We start from the raw sequence: 24,425 nt of genomic DNA, 5'->3' as shown, positions 1-24,425 counted from the left end.
CAAATCCCGAGTAGTAGTTTCCTCCATAGCGGGCAATCGAAGCATTTGGTTGCATAGTCTATTACGTCACACACCGATAGGAGATTGAATGTTGGAATCCCACACCATTTGAAAATCAGTTCCCACACTGTTCTAGCATACTGACAGCGAACCAGAGCATGATCTGCGCATTCTTGTATGTCGCCACAGAGACTGCAAAAAATATTTTCCAGATTTACCCCTCTCTTGGATAGAGCCAGTGCTGTAGGAATCTTACCCATGTGTGCCCTCCATACAAAACACACCACCTTGATGGGGATATCAGTCGTCCATTCGAAGCGCCCGATAGGGATAGTAGGGTAGGATTCCTAGACTTTCCGAAGAGCTTTGATAGTAAAACTCCCATCAGAAGTGAGACTGTAGGTCCAAAAGTTTTCATGTCCGTATGGTTGTTTCTTCAATATCCGTTCAATTGCAATTTCTTTTTTCATCAATTCCTTTCTTACCCCTGCTATATTCTTCCAAACTCCAGGTAGTTTATTATTAGCATAGTAACCCTCCAGATTCGAATTAAGAGCATGCAGACCTGTGATTGCAGCTGCCCAAGTGGTTGATGGACTCACCTTTAGCTTTCACCACCATTTCACTATAAGAGACACATTTAAGGATTTAATGGTTCCTATTCCAACCCCGCCAGCTTCTTTGGGTGCAGTAACCATGTCCCAAGAGGCCCAGTGGATTTTTATGATACCCTCCGAACTCCCCCATAAAAACTTCTTTCGGATACCTTCTAGTTTGTCGATCACCCCTTGAGGCGCCACAAATAATGACATGAAGTAGCTCGGCATGTTCCCAAGAACCGATTGTACCAAAGTTAAACGGCCTCCAAATGAGAGTGTTTTAGAATTCCATTTTGAAATCTTTCAATTACCGGTTTCCAGTTTTTGATATGCTTCATGTTTGCCCCAACTGGGACCCTTAAATAATTGAATGGTAGTTTGTACGGTTCGCATCCTAAAGGTCTGGCATATCTTGTAACTTCTTGCATGCTTACCCCCACTCCAAATACCCTAGACTTGTTAAAGTTGACTCTAAGACCTGCGGAGACATGAAAGCAGTGGAGAATCCTGGCGAGATTTTTGATGTTGTGTTCGGACCACTCACCAAGGAATAGTGCATCATCTGCATATAGTAAATGCGAGATTACCGGTCCTCCATTAGGGATTTGCAGTCCTTGGAAGACCCCTCTTTCGCAGGCCGCTCTCATCGCCACACTCAACCCCTCCATGGCTATTATAAAGAGGAATGGGGATAATGGATCTCCTTGTCTTACTCCCTTGGAGATGCAGAATTCCTCAGTCGGACATCAATTGATAAGAAGCGAAGATTTTGCTGATGTCAAACAACCGAGAATCCACTTCCTCCGCTTGACTCCAAACCCCATTGATTACATGTTTGAGTCTAAAAATTCCCAGTTTATAAAGTCAAATGCTTTGTTAAAGTCGACTTTGAATAATAGTATCTTCTTTTTTTACAGTTTTTGCCCACGAACAAATTTCATTAACCACTAGAGGACCATCTAGTATATTCCTTCCCGACACATATGCAGATTGTACCTCGTCAATGCAGGACCCCAACACCTTCTTGATTCGATGTGCAAGAATTTTCGCAATGATCTTGTATATCGAGCCAATTAGGCTGATGGGGCGAAAGTCACTTAGCACAATGGGGTCTTTAACTTTAGGAATTAGGGAGATAAATGATGAGTTGCTGGCATTGTCAATTATCCCATATTTTTCAAAATGTTTCACCACTGCAGCAATGTCCCCAAGTAACACATCCCAATATTTTTAAAAAAATTTAAACGAGAACCCATCGGGTCTCGGGGCCTTCTCATTTCGGCACGCCCATACTGCTTCTTTGATTTCCTCCAGGGTAAAAGGGGTTTCGAGCATTATGTTTTCTGTCGGTAGAATGCTTTTAAAGTGACGGCTCACCAGCTTGGGTCTAGAAGGCCATTTCTCCTTAAATTTCTCAGCAAAAAAACTGAATGATTCTGCTTTTATCACCCCCGGATCAGTGCACCAGCTACCATTGATCATAAGTCCCTCAATCCGATTTTTTCGATTATTATTATTAACATATCCATGGAAGAACCGCATGTTTTCATCACCATCCACCGCCCACTTGATCCTGGATTTTTGTTTAATATCCAGTACCTTGTATTTCTCCAGCTCGGATACCCTCTTGAAACTATCTCGCCTTTTTTCTCTTTCTGCAGTAGTTAGTGATCGTATCTCAGTCACAAGGTCTAATTTGTCCATCACCTCCTTGTGTTTACGTAGTTCCAGTTCCTCTTTGGGATGATCAACAACTCTCCATTTCTTTAATCCTTTCTTCACATGTTTCAATTTGGCTAGTAGGTATTGGTCAGGTGTTCCGTCTCCCCTGAAGTTGTTCCAGTAAGAGATAAAAGCCTTCTCAAATCCATCTCGTAACAGCCATGAATTGAAAAGTCAGAATGGGGGTGGACCAAAGTCAGGTGTGGAACTGGATAATAGGATCGGACAATGATCAGATAATTCCCGAGGGAGAGCAGTGACAGTAGCTGTGGGGGAGAAGTCAAGAAACTTGGGGCAAAGAAGAAATCGACCCAACTTACTAAGCTTCAAATCTTCATCACGGTAGCACGTGAAGTGGAATCCACCCATTTTAGGATCGATTAGTCCGACTTCCTTGATGGAATCATTAAAGTCGCGAGTTGTACGGTGACAGAAGTTGGAGTTAAATTGTTCTTCTGGTCTTCGGACATCATTAAAATCCCCCATGAGCACCCAGACTCCTTCGTTAGCTTCTATGATTTCTTTTAACTCATTCCAAATTCTGGATTTATCCTTTACTGCTTGTGGACCATATATATTAGCAAAGATTACAGGTTGATGAATGCCCACCCAATTTCCAATATTTATGAGATAATTTCGTGAGGATATTATCACCGTCGAAGTACTTAAATGCCATGATCTTGAATGTACCCCACTGTAATCTACACCTTGTTGACCAAGGTAAAAGAAACATATAAATAGGAAGTGTAGAAGAAGGGGACGAACATAGGGGGAATAAGAACTTAGGAATAACATAAAACAGAGGAAATATAATTACTTGCTGCCAAAAGTAAGACTTCTTATTAAAAACTGATTCTGAATAATTTTACAAAGTAATGATTATATCTATCTATCTATCTATCTACCTTTCCTAATAAATAAAATCTTTTTGACATATGTTATATTCTCATTTATTTTGTCACATGTAATTTTATGGTTATTTTAAATTAATTTTTATTTCACATGCCATTTTATGGTTTTTTATTTTATTAAATTGTAGATAGTATTTAAATGCAATAATAAATGCATATAAATTTCATTAATAAAATTTCCTTCTAATTTTAAAATTACTAAATTAAAGATTTATTAATTTTCTTTATTTATTTATCTAAATTATTTGTTTAAATATAAAAGATAAAACAAAACACTTTAATTTTTATAATTTAATATTTTCTCACTTTTCTTATAAATTCAAATTTCTCAAATGTTTAGAATTTTGTATTTAGTTTTTCTTTAAATAAACTCATTTAATACATGGGTTTCACACCTAATATATAATAAATAAAAAACAACGATTGCATCTATATATACTAAATAAAATAGTATACTGGTCTTACTCTAAAACTGGGAAATAAACTTAATAAAAGGTAAGGTTCCAAAAATACCCCCTGCACCATATCTTGAATTAAGCAAACACTCATTTCATAGCTTCCCATCCATCTTCGTAAGCACAAGGATATAGGTATTCTGGTGACCGCATGTAGTTTACTTAAACCACCATGCCTTTGATTAATCCAGTGAGACGACAACAGAACATGTCATAGATGGCGCTTTTAGCAAAGAAATGAGTGATTAGTGGAAGAAGATTAATACCAAGACGATATTGGTATTGCTTAGTGTTTTTTTGAGTTCCAAGACTCCAGCTTCGGGTTGATGTTAAAATTCGTTTTCTGGCGGGGGAGCATCAATAAATCCGGTTGAGGAGACTGGTGGCGCTGTCAACTACATCAAAAGAGTAAACACCATCCATCTGAATGGTGTTGAGCGCCACTTTTCGGTCAAGAAACTCCTTTAACTCACAATTGAAGGTGTCGTCTGGTCGCCAGAACATGTTATATGCTAACTTGATGTTGGAAATTAGGATTCATCTGCGAAGGGACATTATTTTCTATAATTAAAAAAACAAGACGACGGAGAAGAAAGTGTGTAAAGTGGAATTTTCAAAGACCCATTTTGATTTTGATGTATGTTTTGTAGAAGTGACGAGGCTTACGAGTTTCTATCCTATTTAGCATACTTAACCGGTTATAATAGATTCATTACCCAAATTAACCGGTAAAACACAAGTTGACGCCCCTTAGATGTAAAAAAATAAAGATGAAGGACCTTTTAAAACAAAAATGATAAATTGGTTGGGCTACAATGACAATACCCTTATATATAATACAAACGTATTACCTAGTTTAAAGTCTAATTGCAACATGCATCATGGAATTTTAAATTATACTTTTCATTTTTCTAATTCTTGTATAATTTCATCCCAATAAGTAAGTTAATGTATATATTTTTAGTGTTAGGAATTTTTGCTAACCCATATTTTCTTACCAACAATTCTTAAAATGCAAACTTTTTTGTGTCATATTTTTTTCCAAACAAAGTGACATAACACACCAAATCAGTCATATACAAGCATATTCACGAAAAAAATATTGAAAAAAATGTGCATATGTGCAAAAAAGTCGAAAAATTCACATCTTCGTAAAAAATGCACATATGCACCTGTCGTATATGCATATTTTTTTTGAGATTTTATTATTATTATTTTTTTGCGAATATGCTTCTATAGGACCGGTTTTGTGCTTTATGTTACCTTTTTTGAAACAAAAAGTATCACACAAAAAAGTTTGCATTTTAAGAGTGGTTCGTCGGAAAATATGGGTTCACAAAGGATCCTGAATATATATATATATATATATATATATATATATATATATATATATATATATATATATATATATATATACACACACACACACACACTAGGCGTAACCTCGCGCGTTGCTTAAAAATGCATTTAACTGGTTAAAATAATTATGGGAAAAAATAGAAATATGTTGAAATTTACATTTTTAGTCATGTTTTGGGCATTAACTGAATTATCAAATAACATAAAAATCCATCAACTTATATTTGATACTATCTAATATACTCCATACCTCATAAACTTTACTTTTACTTTTATAATATCCAATATATATTATAAGTTTTTGTATAACATTAATATAATCTACTTTACTTATATCCGATAATATTTTTTGGATAAAATAAGAAATACGTTGTTTTGAATGAGCTATAAATAAACAATATTGAACTAATAAACTTTGTATTACACTATTTATATTACACCAAAACATCCAAAGTTTCATATATGAACTTTCAAATATTAAACATTGAAATTAAGAATGAATTCATACAAAATATATCATTATACATAAATGTCATCAAGAGTTTTAAAATAAGTCGATTAGTAAATATGATATTTAATTTTAATTACATATTTTGCAAGGCGTACGTTTGACTTTATGTTGGTGCGCCGAGAATCCTCTTCCTTAATTTGTACCTAAAAAATTAAGGTGAATAGGAATATAAAATATATATTACAAAGCGTAAATATAAATAATTAAAAAGGGTATGCGGATCTCCTATTACCGGTTAAAGACAACATACATCTCTAGTGGTATCGATTCCTATGTGAAATTGAAGTAGTCATTCTATGTACACCTTGTTTTCTAATTACATAAAGAAATATGAGTAACCAAACATAAAATAAATATTTTAGTTGACTAAAAAATTAAATAATATAAGTTTAAGAGTTAGGAGTTTCAAAACATTAGTATTTTTATTAATCAATCAATTAAGTAATACATGTTGAAATTTTTATAATCATTATTAAAAAGCATTTGAAATATTAGATTTTAAATGAATTTTGGTTGAAGTGTTTTGACATCTAGTATAATATATATATATATATATATATATATATATATATATATATATATATATATATATATATATATATATATATATATATATATATATATATAGAGAGAGAGAGAGAGAGAGATACAAAGAGAGAGATGGAAAATATAACATTTGTATGAGTTTTAATTAATTGTCTTTTTGAAACGGTACAATTACAAAACAAAAAAACATATTTAAAATATTTAATTAAATATTATCGACATTACCATATATAACATATGATCAATATATTAACGATTAAACCACAATATACAACGACTGTATTATAATAATCTAAAAACGAAGAAAATATAAAAACGAATTAATATAACAAACTTACAAATTAAAAACTCTAATATAATAGCATATCTCCAAAAGTGGTCATAAGACCTCAACCCAACACAAAAACCTTCATGTTTGTTTTCTTTCTAAAATTTGTATATTATTTGTATGCATGTCTTCCCAAAAGATTGACCTTTTTATAGTAAACTTTTCACTAAATGCTAATTAAACATAATATCAGTTATAAAACTTTTGAGTGTTAAATCATAATTAAGTAAACTTTTGAGTTGCATTAGTTAAAAAAGGGGGTTTCAAATGAATGTGGTTTGAGGAAGTTAAAAAGGGGGGTTTCAAATGCATGAGATTCAAGAAAAAATGCTAGCTTTATAAGTATGTATGATGTATGATATATATATATATATATATATATATATGTATATATATATATATATATATATATATATATATATATATATATATATATGCTTAGGTTATTTTGTTTTTACTAGCTATGTGTGCCAGAATGCACAGATTGGACCAACGGATGAAATTAATAAATGGACATAATTTGAGAGTGTATGATATTACAATGAGATAACATGTACCATATAATCACACAAATTTTACCAAAAGAGTATTTTGGACAATTAACTACGTTTATAAAAGGAAATTTTCGGATTTTTAGGGATAATTAATTCCCCTAATTTTAAAAATGTAATTTTTTTAATTAATTCAATTTTAATTCTAATTTAATTTTTTAACATAACCGATTTTATTCTATCAGAATATTTTTTTGCTAGAATAATGTTTTTTCAGAATTTTATTCTATTAGAATATTATTGAAGAACAACAAAATTCTTGAATCCGAGGTTGTAAAATAACAACATTCTAACATATTCTTTTACATCTAAGCTTATATACAAATTCATAAATATTCTTACAAACTAAAAGTCTTATACATTTTAATATAATTATACATCTTCTAAAAGAATATCAACAAAAATGAATAAAATTCTTAAAAAATAACAACATTCTTAAATTGTGAGTATGATTAAACTTTATTCATTCTTCAAGTTATCCCTATTAGTTCTTCAACGCATTCTTCCAGCCATTCCTATCACAAATACAACATAAACTAATATTGGTTAAAAACATGTTACTTGCAATTAACTATCACTTTATATATTCTAGTAAAATACATAGAATATGACAGAATACATAAAATACATTCTGGCAGAATACATAGATTTTATTATGGCAGAATACATAGAATACATTCAAAAAGTATTGTATTTACTACTAATTTTAGATTCCAAATATACAATAATGAGGGACAGTAGAAATTGGAATTCAAAATCACAAATTGGACCAAAATAATACACAGACAAATTAATTACCTTTTTAAACAATTACATAAAACATGTGTAGCTAGTAATTCTGACAGAATGCATATCACAAGGTTAAATTCTTTAGATTCTCTTTCAGGTATTTCAACAAACACTTATTAGGCATTATCATCAAACAAGCCAAAATCCTATGAAAGGCTTAGTGTGATCAGAAGCAAAATAAAAAAAAAACATAAATTCTTCGAGAACATCAAAGTTTAAGTTTTTCAATACCAAATAAAAATAAAGAATCTATCTCAATGCTATCGGCCACATCAGGCATCAGGAACTGAAGGTAGGGGTGACAATTTATGACACGACACGACAAAAATACACGACACGAAACAAAATTGGGACGAAACTAAAATTTGAATTCGTGTTCGTGTTAGCTATAAAAAACACGATGTCGTGTCGTGCCGTGTTCGTGTTCGAAATTCGACACGAAATTGACACGATTTAGCAGTTCTTTATCGTGTTTGTCGTGTTTATCGTGTTATATTTGATATATTATTCATTAAATAAACTAGTTTTTAGTATATGTTATATCTGTCGTGTCGTGTTTGTCGTGTTAGTTAAGAAAAACACAACATCGTGTCGTGTCGTGTTCGTGTTACCAAAAACTTTGTCGTGTCATGTCGTGTCAGAAACACGAAACGATAGCACAATTTGCCACCCCTAACTGAAGGTACTGAAATCGGCATAAATACAAACATTGTATTGTGCATCGACGATATCACGTGCAAAAGCCTTAACCTTTTCCATCTTACCGTATGTGGACGAGTGCAACATCAATTATATATATATATATATATATATATATATATATATATATATATATATATATATATATATATATATATATTCATTTAGTTGTAACTAAAGAATCTATCTTGATGTTGTAAGATATGTGGTTTAGGATCGGTGATAAAGAAAAAATGGACGAAGATCAAATTGTTCATCACTCATTTTTAACCATTCTCAAAAGAAATTTGATTGTAAAATCAGAAATTAGGTTTAAAATTAGTAATTCAGTTCGAGAACATACCAAGGCTATGATGTTGGTGTACGGCGACAGCTATAGACCGATTTCGGTGATGGAATACGAAGTCGACGAAGGAGAGGGAGGAAGAAGAAGATACGACTGTGGCAAGATGAGGGATACAAAGGAATGTTGATGGTTATAAAGAATGTATATTAGGTCAACATATATTTATTTTGTTTCCTTAATTGCAAATGTAAAAAACCAAAAATACCCTTTTTGATTTAATTAATTATTTAATTATTTGCTAATCTGTGATTGGTGCATTTAGGAGCACAATAGTTACTAGAAAACATTTGAACCTAGCGCTCTCTCTCTCTCTCTCTCTCTTTATATATATATATATATATATATATATATATATATATATATATATATATATATATATATGTATATTGTGGGGTCCATCAAATTTAAGACTAAAGTCTTAAAACAAGGAGGTAGATTTTTGACCATTAGATTATATTTGATGGTTATGATTAAAAATGGTTATGTTCATAAGATAATGGTGATCCATGTGAAAAGACATTTAGCCAATCAAGAACATATACAACACACTATATAATTCATGAAATTATTTTACTAACCATAGTCCTCATTCAACCATACTCTCAAACCTTCTAAACCCTAATATCTTTCAACAGACAACCTCCACAGCCACCACCATTGTCGGCCACCACCTCCACCACTATACAAGACGATCCAAAACTACGAAGAGCCTCACCCTCATGAAACTACCTTCAACCACCAAGAGCCACCACCACAGTCACCTAATCTCCGCCACCACCATCACCTTCGCATCGTCTACAGCAGCCACCACTACTGCCACAACCTGATATATCCATGGTTGCTCTCTTAATTTCCTTTTTCTGTCTAGATCTATAAGAAACACGAAAGTAAAAATATATATTAGAAAATACAATGATTTGTTACATTCATATACTGATTTACTAGATCTGTTTTTTGTAGTTGAAAAATCAATGGGATACAACTAAACACTAATTTATATCTCACACGAATCTTATTTTTTGGTTTTGTTGCAGATATGTTCCATATAATAAAGGTTTATGGAACTTTCAATTTCAGGTTCAAGGATTGTTAGTAGATTTAGTATTAGTTTTTAAAAGTGTTGTTTTTGTAATGTTTTCATTCTCAGTTTAAAGTATATGATTGTGGTTAAAGTATAAAGATTATGTGTTGATTTTTTTTTATTTGTAGTAATTTCAAATACATGATTCTGTCGAGTTCTTTTTACCAAATCACAGTAAACATAAAAATTATTTACCAATATATGGTAGTTTCCAATATATTTACCAAAAAACAGTGAAATAGTTTTGAACCAATATTTTTTAATTTTTATATTACAAAAATAGGTAAAAAAACTGGACCGCTGGTCCCTTTATCTTCCTCCTATTCCATCGCCGTTTTATGTTTTCTCTATCATCAGAGTATTCATCATTTTTGTTGTTAAACTTGACCACCAGTCCCTGCATCTCCCTCTTCCTTGATTACTATTGATCGGTGCATAAAAAACAAGAAGACACCAGAGAAGCCATCATCGCCTGCATCTAATGGGTTACAATACTTAAAGAAATTTGTTCTTTTTATTTTTTTAATTGGAATATGACGTCTATTAATCATTTAATCATGCCACTTTTGTGATGTTTATTGAAGGAATGTTTTTTGTAGAACTCCTAATGCTACTTGTATGAGAATTATAGAATTGCAAATTAAGAGATGGATGTTTCTTCTCGTAATGCTAATCTTGATGTCTTCCTAGGCCATCCATCAATGCAACCGGTAGTGTTTTTGTTTAGCGTTTCTTGGTTATGAGTATTTTTCAATTTTAATTTTTTTTATCAGAGTTTTGCTGTCGGAAAAGTGTTGATGGCCGGAAACTATTAATTCACGCACCAAAACTGTAATTAGTGACAAGAACAATTGCTATTCCGATCATAGGAACTAAAATAAACCCATACTATTTGGAGCTGTCATTGCTTACGATAAGGAACCTGTAAGAGAGAACAGGAACCACAGATGATCATATGCATGTTCTTTTCCTCTATGTTTTTTCTGGATAACCTCCCACAATGATGACCCCTTTGATCATCATGATCATCATATGTAGGGTCGCCGATGAAACGCTTCTCTCCTGCGTCAAAGTTATTCTTTTCGAAAAGACGTGATTTTGTTTAGTTTTTATTTTCTTATAAAATAAGTTGGACCCACATAAAAACACTCATTGCAATACATTTCTAAATAGTTATGAAATAATGATACTTATGTAAATATTTTTTTGAAAATACCATCCTTAGGTAGAAAACTCCAACAGTGGACATAATGATTTTTTGCACATCAGAAATTTTGATGTATTGTGTGATATTTATGAATGTTTAAATTATATAAAAGATATAAAAAGAGTTTTATGTTTTAATGAGTAGTTTGTGTATTTTAAGATATCTAATTTTTAACTCTTAGTTTATCATTTATGTTGTCATTAAATTATATGTTTCAATGATACACCATGTTAATTAACCGTGGACAAACACCATGTGTTTTTGGCAATCTTAGTTTTTGAACTTTTTTATATTTTTAAGCGTAACAAATGAAGATTATATTGTTTCCACTTCTTATTAGTTAAATATCTTATTTTTATTTAAATGTTTCAAGTGATGTTATTTATTTTTAAATAAAAAATATATGAGTAACATACATCTTAACAAGACAAAAATAATAAATTTATAACAAACCACTACGTAATGTGTTTAGATAGAGAGTAGTGATTAAATCTGAAAAATATTAAAATAAATGGCTATTATACATAGATAATAGAAAATGTAAATGTGTTCATGATGGAAAAATAGTTATTTAAAATAGTGAAGTTGAGGATGAAATGTATAGGGAAACGGTTTTCCAAAAGTTACACTTCAAAATTATTAATGTGAGTTCATTATAAGTTTTGATATATAAGATCTCGAAAAAAAGACAATAAAATAATAAAGAATCATAGGAAATTGGTCACTTCATTTACATGTTGGTTATTATTATTATTTTTTTTAAATTTTCTAATTCTCTTTATAGTTTATTTTTTATAATAAAATGTCATAAAACTTATCATTTAAAAACTTAATATTATACTCATTCAATAATATATAGAAACTGTAACAACCCGTTGTTTCGACTCAATGTAAGGCAAAACTTGTTCAAATAAAAGCCTAAATATTAACCAAGTATAAATGAATTCACAACATAAATTGAGACCATACAACTGTGAAAGCCTAGAATGCATGCTTATTTAACTTACATGTAAGTATATGTATGGAAAACCATGTTAAGTAAGCTAGTACAAGCTTAATACCTAACTTAAAATCATAGTATATCATGTATATATATGTAGATTTCAGTTTTGGGAATCAAACCCTAAAGCCAAAACTGAAAACCCCCTTAGAATAAAGCAAAACCGAAAACCCTTACCTTTTTGACCAAAAATCGAAAACACTCCTTTGTTGACTATAAGGCCGAAAACACCTTAAGGCCCATAATATAGGACCGAAAACACCTTCTTAAGGCCCATTAAGGACCGTAAACCCCTTCTATATATATATATATATATATATATATATATATATATATATATATATATATATATATATAGTTTCAACCGTAAACACAATTCATTTATCAACTTTTAGGCCGCAAACCTTCATATCTTCATAGAATATTGCCTAGATCTTCATAATTCCACCAAGAACACCAAGAACAATATTCAAATCTTCAAGTTTTCCTCAAGAACACCAAGAACACTACCAAACATTCATATCACTCCGAAAACCCCCAAAAACACCGAAAACGCCAAGAAACCTCCTCAATTAATTCCTAACACTTTTTGTAAGTATTTCTTACATAATTAAGTGTTTTCTAACACTTAATTTATTATTTAGTTTATTTAAATTAATATCTTATTAATTTAAATACGATATCATGTATAATTATTATTAGGACACGACAATGTACGCGGGTTCTAACCCGTGGATCATCGCTACCACTTCGCATCCAAACACGAACTTACATTCGAGGTGAGTTCATACCTCTACGTTTTCACTATTTTTCCAAGTTTTTAGGGGGGCGGGGGAGGGGGGGGGGGGAATACAAGTATAATACAATTAAAATTTGTGTTAACATCCAAAGACTTTCTAACTATTTCAGACGTTTCAAATTATTTCAACTGTTTTCAACTATTGTTTTTACCAAAACATCATATATATATATATATATATATATATATATATATATATATATATATATATATATATATATATATATATATATATATATATATATATATGGCTAGGTTATAATGTGGATGGACAACTATTGTGCGGATGTGTGGATAGTGCTATTCTATGAGAATTACTAAGAGAATAAGTTGTTTAGTAATGTGAATACGTTCAACCTCACACAACTATCGTCATTTTCTTGCATTCTCACTAATTCTTATTCATTTTTGTTCTCACACATTGTTTTTCACTCATTTTCAGTCTTACAGAATACGACACAATAAATATTATGACAGAATGAGAATAATAATAATAAGTCTATAATAACATTATATATGATTTAATTAGTGAGAATGTATGATAATAACAGTAGTTATGTAAGATTAAACGTATTCATATTATCAAACAATATATTTTCTTTGTCATTCTCATATAATAGCATTGTCCACACGTTCATACAATAGATATCAATCCACATTGGAACCTAGCTCTCTCTCTTTCTATATATATATATATATATATATATATATATATATATATATATATATATATATATATATATATATATATATGAGATTCAACAGGCTTATGATTGGTGTTTTCGCCTTAACTCATGTTCCTTGTTTGGTTTTGGGCTTATGGAAAATTCACTTGTCCGACTGTATTTTTAATTTCAATTATATATGCCCTATATATATGACTATAAAACTTTAAACCTTTGTAACATGCTGAGCAAAGGAGAATTTTTCAGAAATATTTTCATTACAAACATAACATACATATAAACTATAATAGGTATAGTTTGGAGAACACTACACTACTTTCTAAATTTAAGAATTGTTACAAGAACATACATACAAACTATAATAGGTATAGTTTGGGAAGCACTACGCTATTCTACTAAGTTCAAAACACTATACAAGAAATAACTATATAAACTATAGCAGGTATGGTTTATAGAACATACACGCTATTTCACTATTTCATGGATACACTACTATAATAATTATTTAAGTATAATTATTTTACATTATAATTACACTACTACATGGTAATACATACATTTTAAAGTACAAGAGAACACTATAACACTATACGTAAACTAGCTAATACAGGATTGTGAAGCACTACTTCATTGTACCCACTAGAGTACATGTTAAAGTCCTATAAATTATAACTAGAGTCTTCTTGAGGGAGAGCGTGAATTTGTGTATAGATCTATACGGGACTGACAATCCCGCACCTTAACTGTTAGCTACAGTTAGGCCGGTAGGCCTGGGGTGACAAATGTCATAACATTCCGACACCTGAAGAATGTCGTGGAGGCCACTAGTCATTTTAGCATGGTTATAAGAAAACCACAATAGTATCAACTAAACCATTGTTTAAGGGGCTAACACTACTTCAAGGGTTTTATTTTAATAATAAGACTGCATTACACTATTTCACACTACAACTGGTGAATTCCAGGCACATATACAAAAGGTGTTTCATACAAACATGACTAGGATATACCGCTTTTCTAGTTTCAGTACATTTTTGAGAAAATAATTACTCATATGGTTTCATTCACTAATAAAACTGCCAGTACACTATTACAGCGTACACTAATATACATACTTTTTGGTCTTAAGGCCTAAGACTACATTACATTCACTACAGAAAAATATAGGATTTTCTGGGAGAACTCCCTATCATTTACATGATTTCAAGAAAGACTTATAAAACAAAATACTTATGAACTCACCAACTTAATTGTTGATACACTTTCAAAATCACTTGTATTCTCAGGGAACCAGTAGACAGGTACACCCACAGGTTTTCGAGAAGACGGAGCTTTATAGAGTCGCATCTTTTATACTTTTGCTATACACTTTTGGTGTCATACAAACAATGTTTGAACACAATGTAAATATTGTTTTATCAATGTATTGGTTGTTGTTTACTTTGATTACTATTATACATTTGTTGTGATACTGCACATGACATCCTTCGCCCCCGAACATTTTTACTGTTTCGGTTTGGGGGTATAATAGAAACAAACTCATGAAACCTAAAATATTTTCATGTTAATGTCTTTTTACAATTTTTTTGTTGATAATAATTATAATATATATAAAAGTAATTAATATTTCTTTTTTATTTATAGCTTTTAAAGGATATAAAAAATAATAGTATCCAATACAAAGAATAATAATAAATCTTATTACTATAAAAATATTATAATATAATGTGTTGCTCATGTAAGCTTATTTTTTGAAAGCAAATTATACCTTTAAAGGAAAGTTCTCGTCAAGAGTAAACCATTTATAATGATCGTTAATCATTCACTATATTAAGTTACCCTAAAAATAAGTATTTAATACAATTTTCGGTAAAGTGTTTTCATTAATATATACTACTTTATAATCTCTCTCTCTCTCTCTCTCTCTCTCTCTATATATATATATATATATATATATATATATATATATATATATATATATATATATTGTGGGGTCCTTTAAATTATAAGACTAAAGTCTTAAAACAAGCAGGTAGATTTTTAACCATTAGATTATATTTGATGGTTATGATTAAAAATGGTTATGGTTAAAAGATAATGTTGATCTATATGAAAGACATTTGGCCAATCAAAAACTTATACAACACACTATATAATCCATGAAAGTATTTTATTAACCCTAAACCTCATTCATCCATACTCTCAAACCTTCTAACCCTAATATCTCTTTACAAACTCTTTCCACGCTCTTGAATCCCTAATATATTTCAACCGATAACCTCCACAACCACCACCATTGTCGGCCACCACCTCCACCATTATACAAGATGATTTCGTCGAGTTTTTTTTAGTAGTTTCAAATACATGATTCCGTCGAGTTCTTTTTACCAAATCATAGTAAACATAAAAATTATTTACCAATATATGGTATTTTCCAATATATTTACCAAAAAACAGTGAAATAGTTTTGAACCAATATCTTTTAAGTTTTATATTACAAAAATAGGTAAAGAAACTCGACCGGTGGTCCCTTTATCCTCCTCCTATTCCATCGCCGTTTTATGTTTTCTCCATCATCAGAGTATTCATCATTTTTGTTGTTAAACTGGACCACCAATCCCTGTATCTCCCTCTTCCTTAATTACTACTGATCGGTGCATAAAAAACAAGAAGACATTGGGGATCCGAAGAAGCCATCATCTCCTACATCTAATGGGTTACAATACATAATGAAATTTGTTCTTTTTATTTTTTTAATTGAAATATAACGTCTATTAATCATTTAATCATGCCAGTTTTGTGATGTTTATTGAAGGAATGTTCTTTGTAGAACTACTAATGCTACTTGTATGAAAATTACCAATATATGTTAGTTTCCAATATGTTTACCAATATTTTTTAATTTTTATATCACAAAAATAAGTAAAGAAACTGGACCGCCGGTCCCTTCATCTTCCTCTTATTCCATGGCCTTCTTATGTTTTCTCTATCGTTAGAGTATTCATCATTTTTATTGTTAAACCAGACCACAAATCCCTCCATCTCCCTCTTCCTTGATTACTACTGATCAGTGCATAAAAAACAAGAAGACACTCTCTAGAGATGCCATCATCGCTTGTATCTAATAAGTACAATACATAATGAAATTTGTTCTTTTTTTTTTAATACATAATGAAATTTGTTCTTTTTTTTTAATTGGGATATGACGTCTATTAATCATTTAATCATGACAGTTTTGTGATGTTTATTGAAGGAATGTTCTTTGTAGACCTCCTAATGCTACTTGTATGAGAATTATAGAAATGCAAATTAAGAGATAGATGTTTCTTCTGGTAGTGCTAATCCTATAGTAGTCCTAGACCTTCCATTGATGCAACCCGTAGTGTTTTTGTTTAACATTTTTTGGTTATGAGTATTCTGCAATTGTAATTTCTTTATCAGAGTTTTGCTGTCGGAAAAATGTTGATGGCTGGAAACCGTCAATTCACGCACCAAAACTGTAATTAGCATGGCAAGAAACAATTGTTATTCCGATCATAGGAACTAAAATTAACCCATACTATTAGGAGCTGCCATTGCTCACGATAAGGAGCCTGTAAGAGAGAATAAGAACCACAGAAGATCATACACATGCTCTTTTCCTCTGTATTTTTTTTGGATAACCTCCCACGGTGATGACCCCTGACATCATCATATGTAGTGCCGCCGACGAAATCCTTCTCTCCTGCATGAAAGTTAATCTTTTCGAAAAAACATGGTTTTGTTTAGTTTTTATTTTCTTTTAAAATAAGTTGGACCCATATAAAAACACAATTTGCCATACTTTTTTAAATAGTTTTGAAACAGCAAGACTTATGTAAATATTTTTTCAAAATACCATCATTGGGTGGAAAACTCCAATATTGGACGTAATTATATTTTGCACACCTTGAATTTTGATGTATTTTGTGATGTTTATGAATGTTTAAATTATATAGAAGATATAAAAAAGAGTTTTATGTTTTAATGAATAATTTGTGTATTTTTAGATATCTAATTTGTACCTCTTAGTTTATCATTTATTTTTGTAATTAAATTATTGGTTTCAATAATATACAATGTTAATTAATCGTCGACATACACCATATGTTTTTGGCAATCTTAGTTTTTGAATCTTTTTATAATTTTAAGCGTAACAAATCTACTATAATAAATGAAGGTTTTTTGCCACATGTCCTCTTCTCATTCATTTGGACACATGGCATTTTCTAGAATTTTTAAAATTTTTATTTTCCACTTGTCATTTTATTGTATTTTTTATTTTATTAAATTAAAATTCCACATTTAATGTCTAAGGTAATATATATGTAAAATATTTATTAGAAAAAGTTTATATATGTAATGTATTCAATACATTAAAGTCTCACTAATTTTAATAATTCAAATTTTTCTCATTTTTTTTATAAATTCAAACTTTTCAAATTATTAAAATTTTATATTTTTTTTTAATTAAACCCATGTAATACATGGGTCTTACACCTAGTGAAGATTATATTGTTTCCATTTCTTATAAGTTAAATTTCTTATTTTTATATAAATGTCTCAAGTGATTTATTTATTTGAAAATAAAAAATATGTGTAACTTACATCTTAACAAGACAAAAACAATAAATTTATAACAAACCACTAAGTAATGTGAAAGAGTAGGGATTAAATCTAATTTTTTTTTTTAAAAAAGAAATGTATATTATACATAAAAATAGAAAATTTAAAGGTGTTCATGATGGAACAATAGTTATTTAAAATAATGAAGATGAGGATGAAATGTATAGGGAAAAACTTTTTCATACTTTACACTTAAACTTATTAATGTGAGTTCATAATAAGTTTTGATATATAAGATCTCGAAAAAATACAATAAAATAATAAAGACTAATAGGAAATTGGTCCTTTCATTTACACGATGCTTATTAATTATTATTTTCTTTTGAATTTTCAAATTCTCTTTGTAGTTTATTTTTGATAATAAAATATCATAAAACTTGCCATTTAAAAACATAATATTATACTCATTCAATAATATATAGAAATAAACTCATGAAACCCAAAATATTTCATGTCAATGTCTTTTTTTTACACTTTATTTTGTTAATAATAATTAATATATATATACATATATATAAAAGTAATTAATATTTATTTTTTATTTATAGTTTTTAAAGGATATAATAAAAAGATAATATCCAATACAAAGAATAATAATTAATCTTAATATTATAAAAATATTATAATATAATGTGTTGCTCATGTAAGCTTATTTTTTGGAAGCAAAATATACATTTTAAGAAAAGTTCTCGTCAAGAGTAAACCATTTATAATAATGGTTAATCATTCAATATATTAACTTACCCTAAAAATAAGTACTTAATACAATTTTCGTTACAGTGTTTTGTTTGATACCCTAAAATCTTTTTTCATACTTTCAACCCTCGACCATTAAACTTAACCATTGAGTTGTTAAACAAATATAAATAGACAAATAGTTGCTCACCTTAAACTAACGATTAGGTTTAATTACGAGAACTCACTCCACGATTAGGTTTAATGACAATCAGGCCATTAGAACACAAATAGAAATTGGTATAAACTATAAATCCTAAATCTTAATAACCGTAACAAAAACTATTGGCTAAAACCAAATTAGTTACCAAAAAAAAACTATTCATAGTCCCTATAGGACGCTCGCTACATTGCGCGGGTATACTACTAGTATATATATATATATATATATATATATATATATATATATATATATATATATATATTAAAGGGGGTGTGCTTATGAACAGTAACCGACAGAGCAGGTTACTGTTCATCGGCTTCTCGCTCTAATGTTAAGTTACGTCACCACCATCTACTCTATTTTTTACCCAATTTTACCCCTAAAAAGTATATTCCATTATTCAAACTTATATAAATTGTCAAACACCCATTCTATTAATTTGGTTTTAACAAATATATAATCTATATTTTTTTCATTACAATAATATTAAATAAATAATAATATTTTTATAATACTTAATTATAAGCTTTTGTAAAATATGTTATCGTGTTTTAAAATTTCAATATGTATTTAAAATTTAATATGAATTTGATAAACAAATATATAATTAATTAATATATAACACAATATTATAAGTATTAAATATTACATTTAAATTATAATTAGTAGATAAAAAACCAGAAATGTATAAATATAAAAAAATAGGGACTAAAATCGACAATTCAAAGTTCATCCCCATTTTGGGGGAAATGAATAGTATAACACCAAATATTGTGTTATACTATTCATTTCTCCGGGGGAATAAATGGGATAGGGTTGGAGAAGAATGGGGGAAGAAATGGAGGAAATAATGAAAAATGGGAGTGAGTGGAGATGCTCTTAGGAGCTTTATATGTACATACCCCAAAAAAGTAAAATCAATCCTGTGTGACTTCATTTCATAACCGACACACACATCCACATACACATAACTGTTCGAGAGATAGAATCGAGAATGTTTTTTTGGAGATTAGGAGATGAAGATGTGGAAAGTTCATTGAGTTGAAAGGCGGCGAGTTTCTATGGTGGAATCAATCACTTAAGCCATGAATTAGGAAATTGTGAGAACGCTCTAATTCTGATCCGCTGTGCAAACTGCAAGTGAACATTGGCAATGGTATAGAGGCCGAACCCTAAATCGATAGTGATATGTCGAAGAACATCGAGATTTTAGTAGGAGACAACATGGAAAGCGAAGTGTATTTCGTTTATAGAAAAACGAAAGCTTCTTCTGAAGGGAAAGTGTTTCATATATATCTGGAGTAGTCGTTGTTCTTCGTCTTCGTCATCGTGAAGCATGTTAATTGGAGATTGTGGTGTCGCTGAATCAAATGAGGAAATCGGCTAAAACCTTGTATTCATACCGCTGCTTTCACTAACCTAAATGTTTAGGAAGAATTGATTTGTGGAGTTCATCGGAGACGTGAACTGTTCATTTCATGGATTCAAGAGGAGATAAAGATACAATGAACAAAAAAGCAGAGAAGACGCAAATTTGAGGATCAATAGAATCCAACGGAAATTCGAGGATTAGAATAGCAAAAATGAAGAATCGGTGGAGAAACAGATGGTAACGGAAGAAAAAGGGGAAGTCTGTGTTCTAGGTTGAAAGAGGCGGTGACGCTTAGATTGGAGCCAAATAACGGTCATGCAAAGGAGAGGAGAACACGTGTATCGTCTTCACCTGCAAGCCGATGACGATGTAAATGAAGCCCTAGCTCCAGCACAACTGATACGAGTTATATACGCTAAACACAAAACCACCAACTTCAAACTCGAATTATAGATAAGAATGCTTGGTTTTTGTTGTATGACAAATTATACAATTATGAAAGGCATATGGACGCTTGAAAACTAAAATATAAGTAGCAACCTATTACATTTAAATAATTGCAAAAATATAGAAATCAAAAACAAAAAAAATCATATATATATATATATATATATATATATATATATATATATATATATATATATATATATATATATATATATATATATATATTGGATTTCGGATATATCCGAAAATTCTTAAAGCTATTATCCGTATCCGAATCCGAAAAATCGGATATCCGAATTTTCGGATAATTTTGTTTCGGATTCCGGATTTTTCTAATCGTATTTCGAATAAGGATATTTTTGAACGCCCCTAATTGTGAGTGGGCTGAATGGTGTTGCTTGGCCTAAACCATATTTAATTTTGTTCTTTGTATTTTGTTTGTTTTTCAACCCGGTTGTAGTTTCCAGCTCCCCGGGTTGCTTTTTGCTTTAATATATTTCTTTGTTTCCAAAAAAAATTCAAATTCAAATTTTGCATTAAAGGATATTTGCATTTCTTTTTTATAAATTTCATAAAAATATAGAAATAAATTACGTAACTTTCCATAAAGACATAATCAACAAAATTACCCTATAATATTAATACGTCGTAAAAGAAAGTAAACATTTGGTTCAGTACTAAATCATTAAATTAGTACATTGTCCAATACAAATATACATTTAAAGCTTCGTTCTCCTGATAAATGCTTACTTCTTTTTAGCAATTTGGGAGATATCATTAGCAATATTCTTTGCATCATTTGAAATACCGAACAATCCAGCACTTGCAAATCCTACACAGTAAAGACCATGTTCCCCTTTCCAACGATTCGGGCTCTTAAGATGTGGCATTCCTTTTTCATTAAACAACCCTCCATCATGCTAAATCAAACCAAAAAAATTTGGATTAACCATAAACAAAATCGTAAGTAAATATAAATCTAATCACATTAGATATATACCTTAAGCCATTTCCTCACATTGCTTGTAAAACCAGTAGCAAAGACTATGGCATCAAATCGTTTCTCTTGACCATTTGAAAACTTGATTTGATCACCTTTTATCTCTTCAATTGACTTCATCACCTTATGACACAAAGAACATATCATAAAAGTTAGTCATTGTTTAAACTGTTATGAATTTGATATTAAAAGAAGATATATAACAAGGTTTACCTCAATGTCTCTCGTTTTGATCCTTGCAACTGTTCCAACATCAATAACGGGTGATCTTCCAGTTTCACGTTTAAGATAAAATGGCCCTTTTGTTGGCCTATGTATTCCATGTTTACAAAGATCTCCATACAACAACTTACTAAACATTAAAACAATTTTATCCACAAAACTACACGAAAGATATTTCAGTAAATACATCCCGAGTTGCACTAGCTCCTTTGTAAGGACATGTACCTGTCACAACAATAAACCATTAAAAATACATGAAATTAATGCATTTTAAAATCCAATTATAGTATATCACAAGTGCATATTCAAACACCGAGTGGGAGAACCTTTAGATGAATGAACGTAAGATAACATGGAAAAAAGAGAAAGTACTTACAGGGCTACGAACAACAATCGACGTTTGGGCACCCCAGTTGAACAAATCATAAGCGATTTCCATGCCAGAATTTCCAGCACCAACAACAAGCACATTTTTGTATCCAAATTTCTTTCCATTTTCATATTCACTAGAGTGTATGATTGACCCTGTGAAGCTATCTAAACCATTAACACTAGGGATATATCCTTCACTGTTTTCACCTGTTGCCACCACAAGAAACTCTCCGACATACTCTTCCACAAGACCTGAAACCCCATTTTTGGCTTTAACAACCCATCTCTTTGTAACCCTGTCATACCATGCACTCTCGACATTACGATTGTACAATGGATCCACATTGAATTCAGTAACATACTTATGTAAGTATTGAACAAACGTATATTTGGGTACAAATGTGGGTGCTGAAACTGGAAATGGCATGTGAGGGAGTTCACAAAAGTTTTTAGCTAAGTGAAGCTTCAAACAATCGTAAGCCTTCTTTTGCCATAAAGATGCATAACAATCATCCCTTTCCAAAATGACATTTGGAATAGAGAGAAGATTGAGACATGCAGATGTTGCAAGTCCCGCAGGTCCTGCTCCTACTATCAGAACAACGGTTTCATGCTTCATCATCTTTATTCAAGCTCTTAAGTGTGGTTAATTTTGTTCTGATGATTGTACGGATGAATGGATGATGAAGTAGACCATGCAATTATAACTCTTTATATAGGAATACGATGAACAGACAAACCAGACTAATTTTCCTTGATCCAAGGAACCGTTACTTTGAAATTATTTTGTTCATATTGTTCTTAAATACGTGAATGAAATTGCATCACTCATCGAATTTGTCCCCGCTTTATTGAAAACAAGCTTTGAGAAGATTATTTAACGTTAAAAACTTCATTCAACAGAAATCTATGTGTTCATACTAATGGTGTACCCGGGTCGGTCAATGAGCCCAATACCGACCCGGTTATAACAACTCAGTACGTAAGAAACAAAGAGCAGTCATTTAACCCATAAGCAATCCATACCGATAGAGCTGGTAAAAATCGACCCAACCAACCAACCCAACCTGAACCCAACCAAAAATAACAGGTTGGGTTGAGATTTTCAACCTATTTAGGTTAAATATGTCAACACGTCTAACCCATTTAATTAAATAAATTAGGTTGGGTAAAAGTTATCGACCTGTTTTAACACACCAACCCGTTTAACTTTAATATATATTTAATTTAATAATTATTTAAATATTACCATATATTAATCTAAGTATTAATTTATAACCGATAATGTTTTATTGTTATTTATTTTTTTAAAAAATGCAATCGTTATTCTTATCTTTTTCTTTGCGCCGACAACACTAGTCACTCTTCAAAATCATTTCCAAATTACATATATTTAATGTCTTTTGAACAATTTCTTTGTATTTCGTGATTTAGAATTTGGTAAAAACTGTAATAAAGTTCTTACATATTGACTTTATAATCGATTTAATTTTTATTACTTTTTTATTCAATTAAATCCCAAAAAATGATAATTGTATTCAATTTGACCCTTTTACCTAGTCATCAGGTCATCCAATTTTCAAAAATTACATTTTTGGCCTATATTTCAAAACTTATTACAAATTTGGACCAAAATGTACACTTTTGGTCCAAATTTTACATTTTATTACAAACTTTGTCCAAATTTTACCCTTTTGGTCTAAATTTTAGAATTTTATCATTAATTCATCGTAACTTTAGTATTTTTACAACTTTTTTTTTCTCAAAATTTTGTTTCCATTACATTTTTTCTTTATAGAATCATATTTATAAAAAAACATATTTTCACATAAAAAATCTTATATTTTCTATATAAATTAATCTTTTTTTGTATATGAAATA

The 24,425-nt window shown here is 30.3% G+C and overlaps 1 protein-coding gene across 1 annotated transcript; it reads right to left on the bottom strand.

Moving 5' to 3' along the window:
- Positions 1-347: 347 nt before the first annotated feature.
- LOC111903068 (probable indole-3-pyruvate monooxygenase YUCCA11) lies at positions 348-23,166 on the bottom strand. The gene is made up of 7 exons (XM_023898863.2): positions 22,549-23,166; positions 22,164-22,397; positions 21,951-22,073; positions 21,701-21,870; positions 1,852-2,427; positions 1,515-1,749; positions 348-608 (listed from the first exon to the last, which is right to left on the bottom strand). Exons 1-7 carry the CDS (start codon positions 23,164-23,166, stop codon positions 348-350), a joined length of 2,217 nt encoding a protein of 738 aa, XP_023754631.2.
- Between the last annotated feature and the right edge of the window lie 1,259 nt (positions 23,167-24,425).

This window comes from Lactuca sativa, chromosome 9 (genome assembly GCF_002870075.4).
Source record: "Lactuca sativa cultivar Salinas chromosome 9, Lsat_Salinas_v11, whole genome shotgun sequence".
Lineage (NCBI taxonomy): Eukaryota > Viridiplantae > Streptophyta > Magnoliopsida > Asterales > Asteraceae > Lactuca > Lactuca sativa.
The sequence above is the reverse complement of the archived record's forward strand: the minus strand, read 5'-3'. Positions and strand labels throughout refer to the sequence as shown.

Bases quoted from the DNA above. Each gene is read 5' to 3' on its own strand.
- LOC111903068 (XM_023898863.2), bottom strand. From the start codon at position 23,166: ATGATGAAGCATGAAACCGTTGTTCTGATAGTAGGAGCAGGACCTGCG. The intron at 22,398-22,548 runs GTAAGTACTTTC...TTGTTGTGACAG, and splicing joins CGATTGTTGTTCGTAGCCCT to GTACATGTCCTTACAAAGGA. The intron at 21,871-21,950 runs GTATATATCTAA...GGTTTGATTTAG, and splicing joins ATGTGAGGAAATGGCTTAAG to CATGATGGAGGGTTGTTTAA.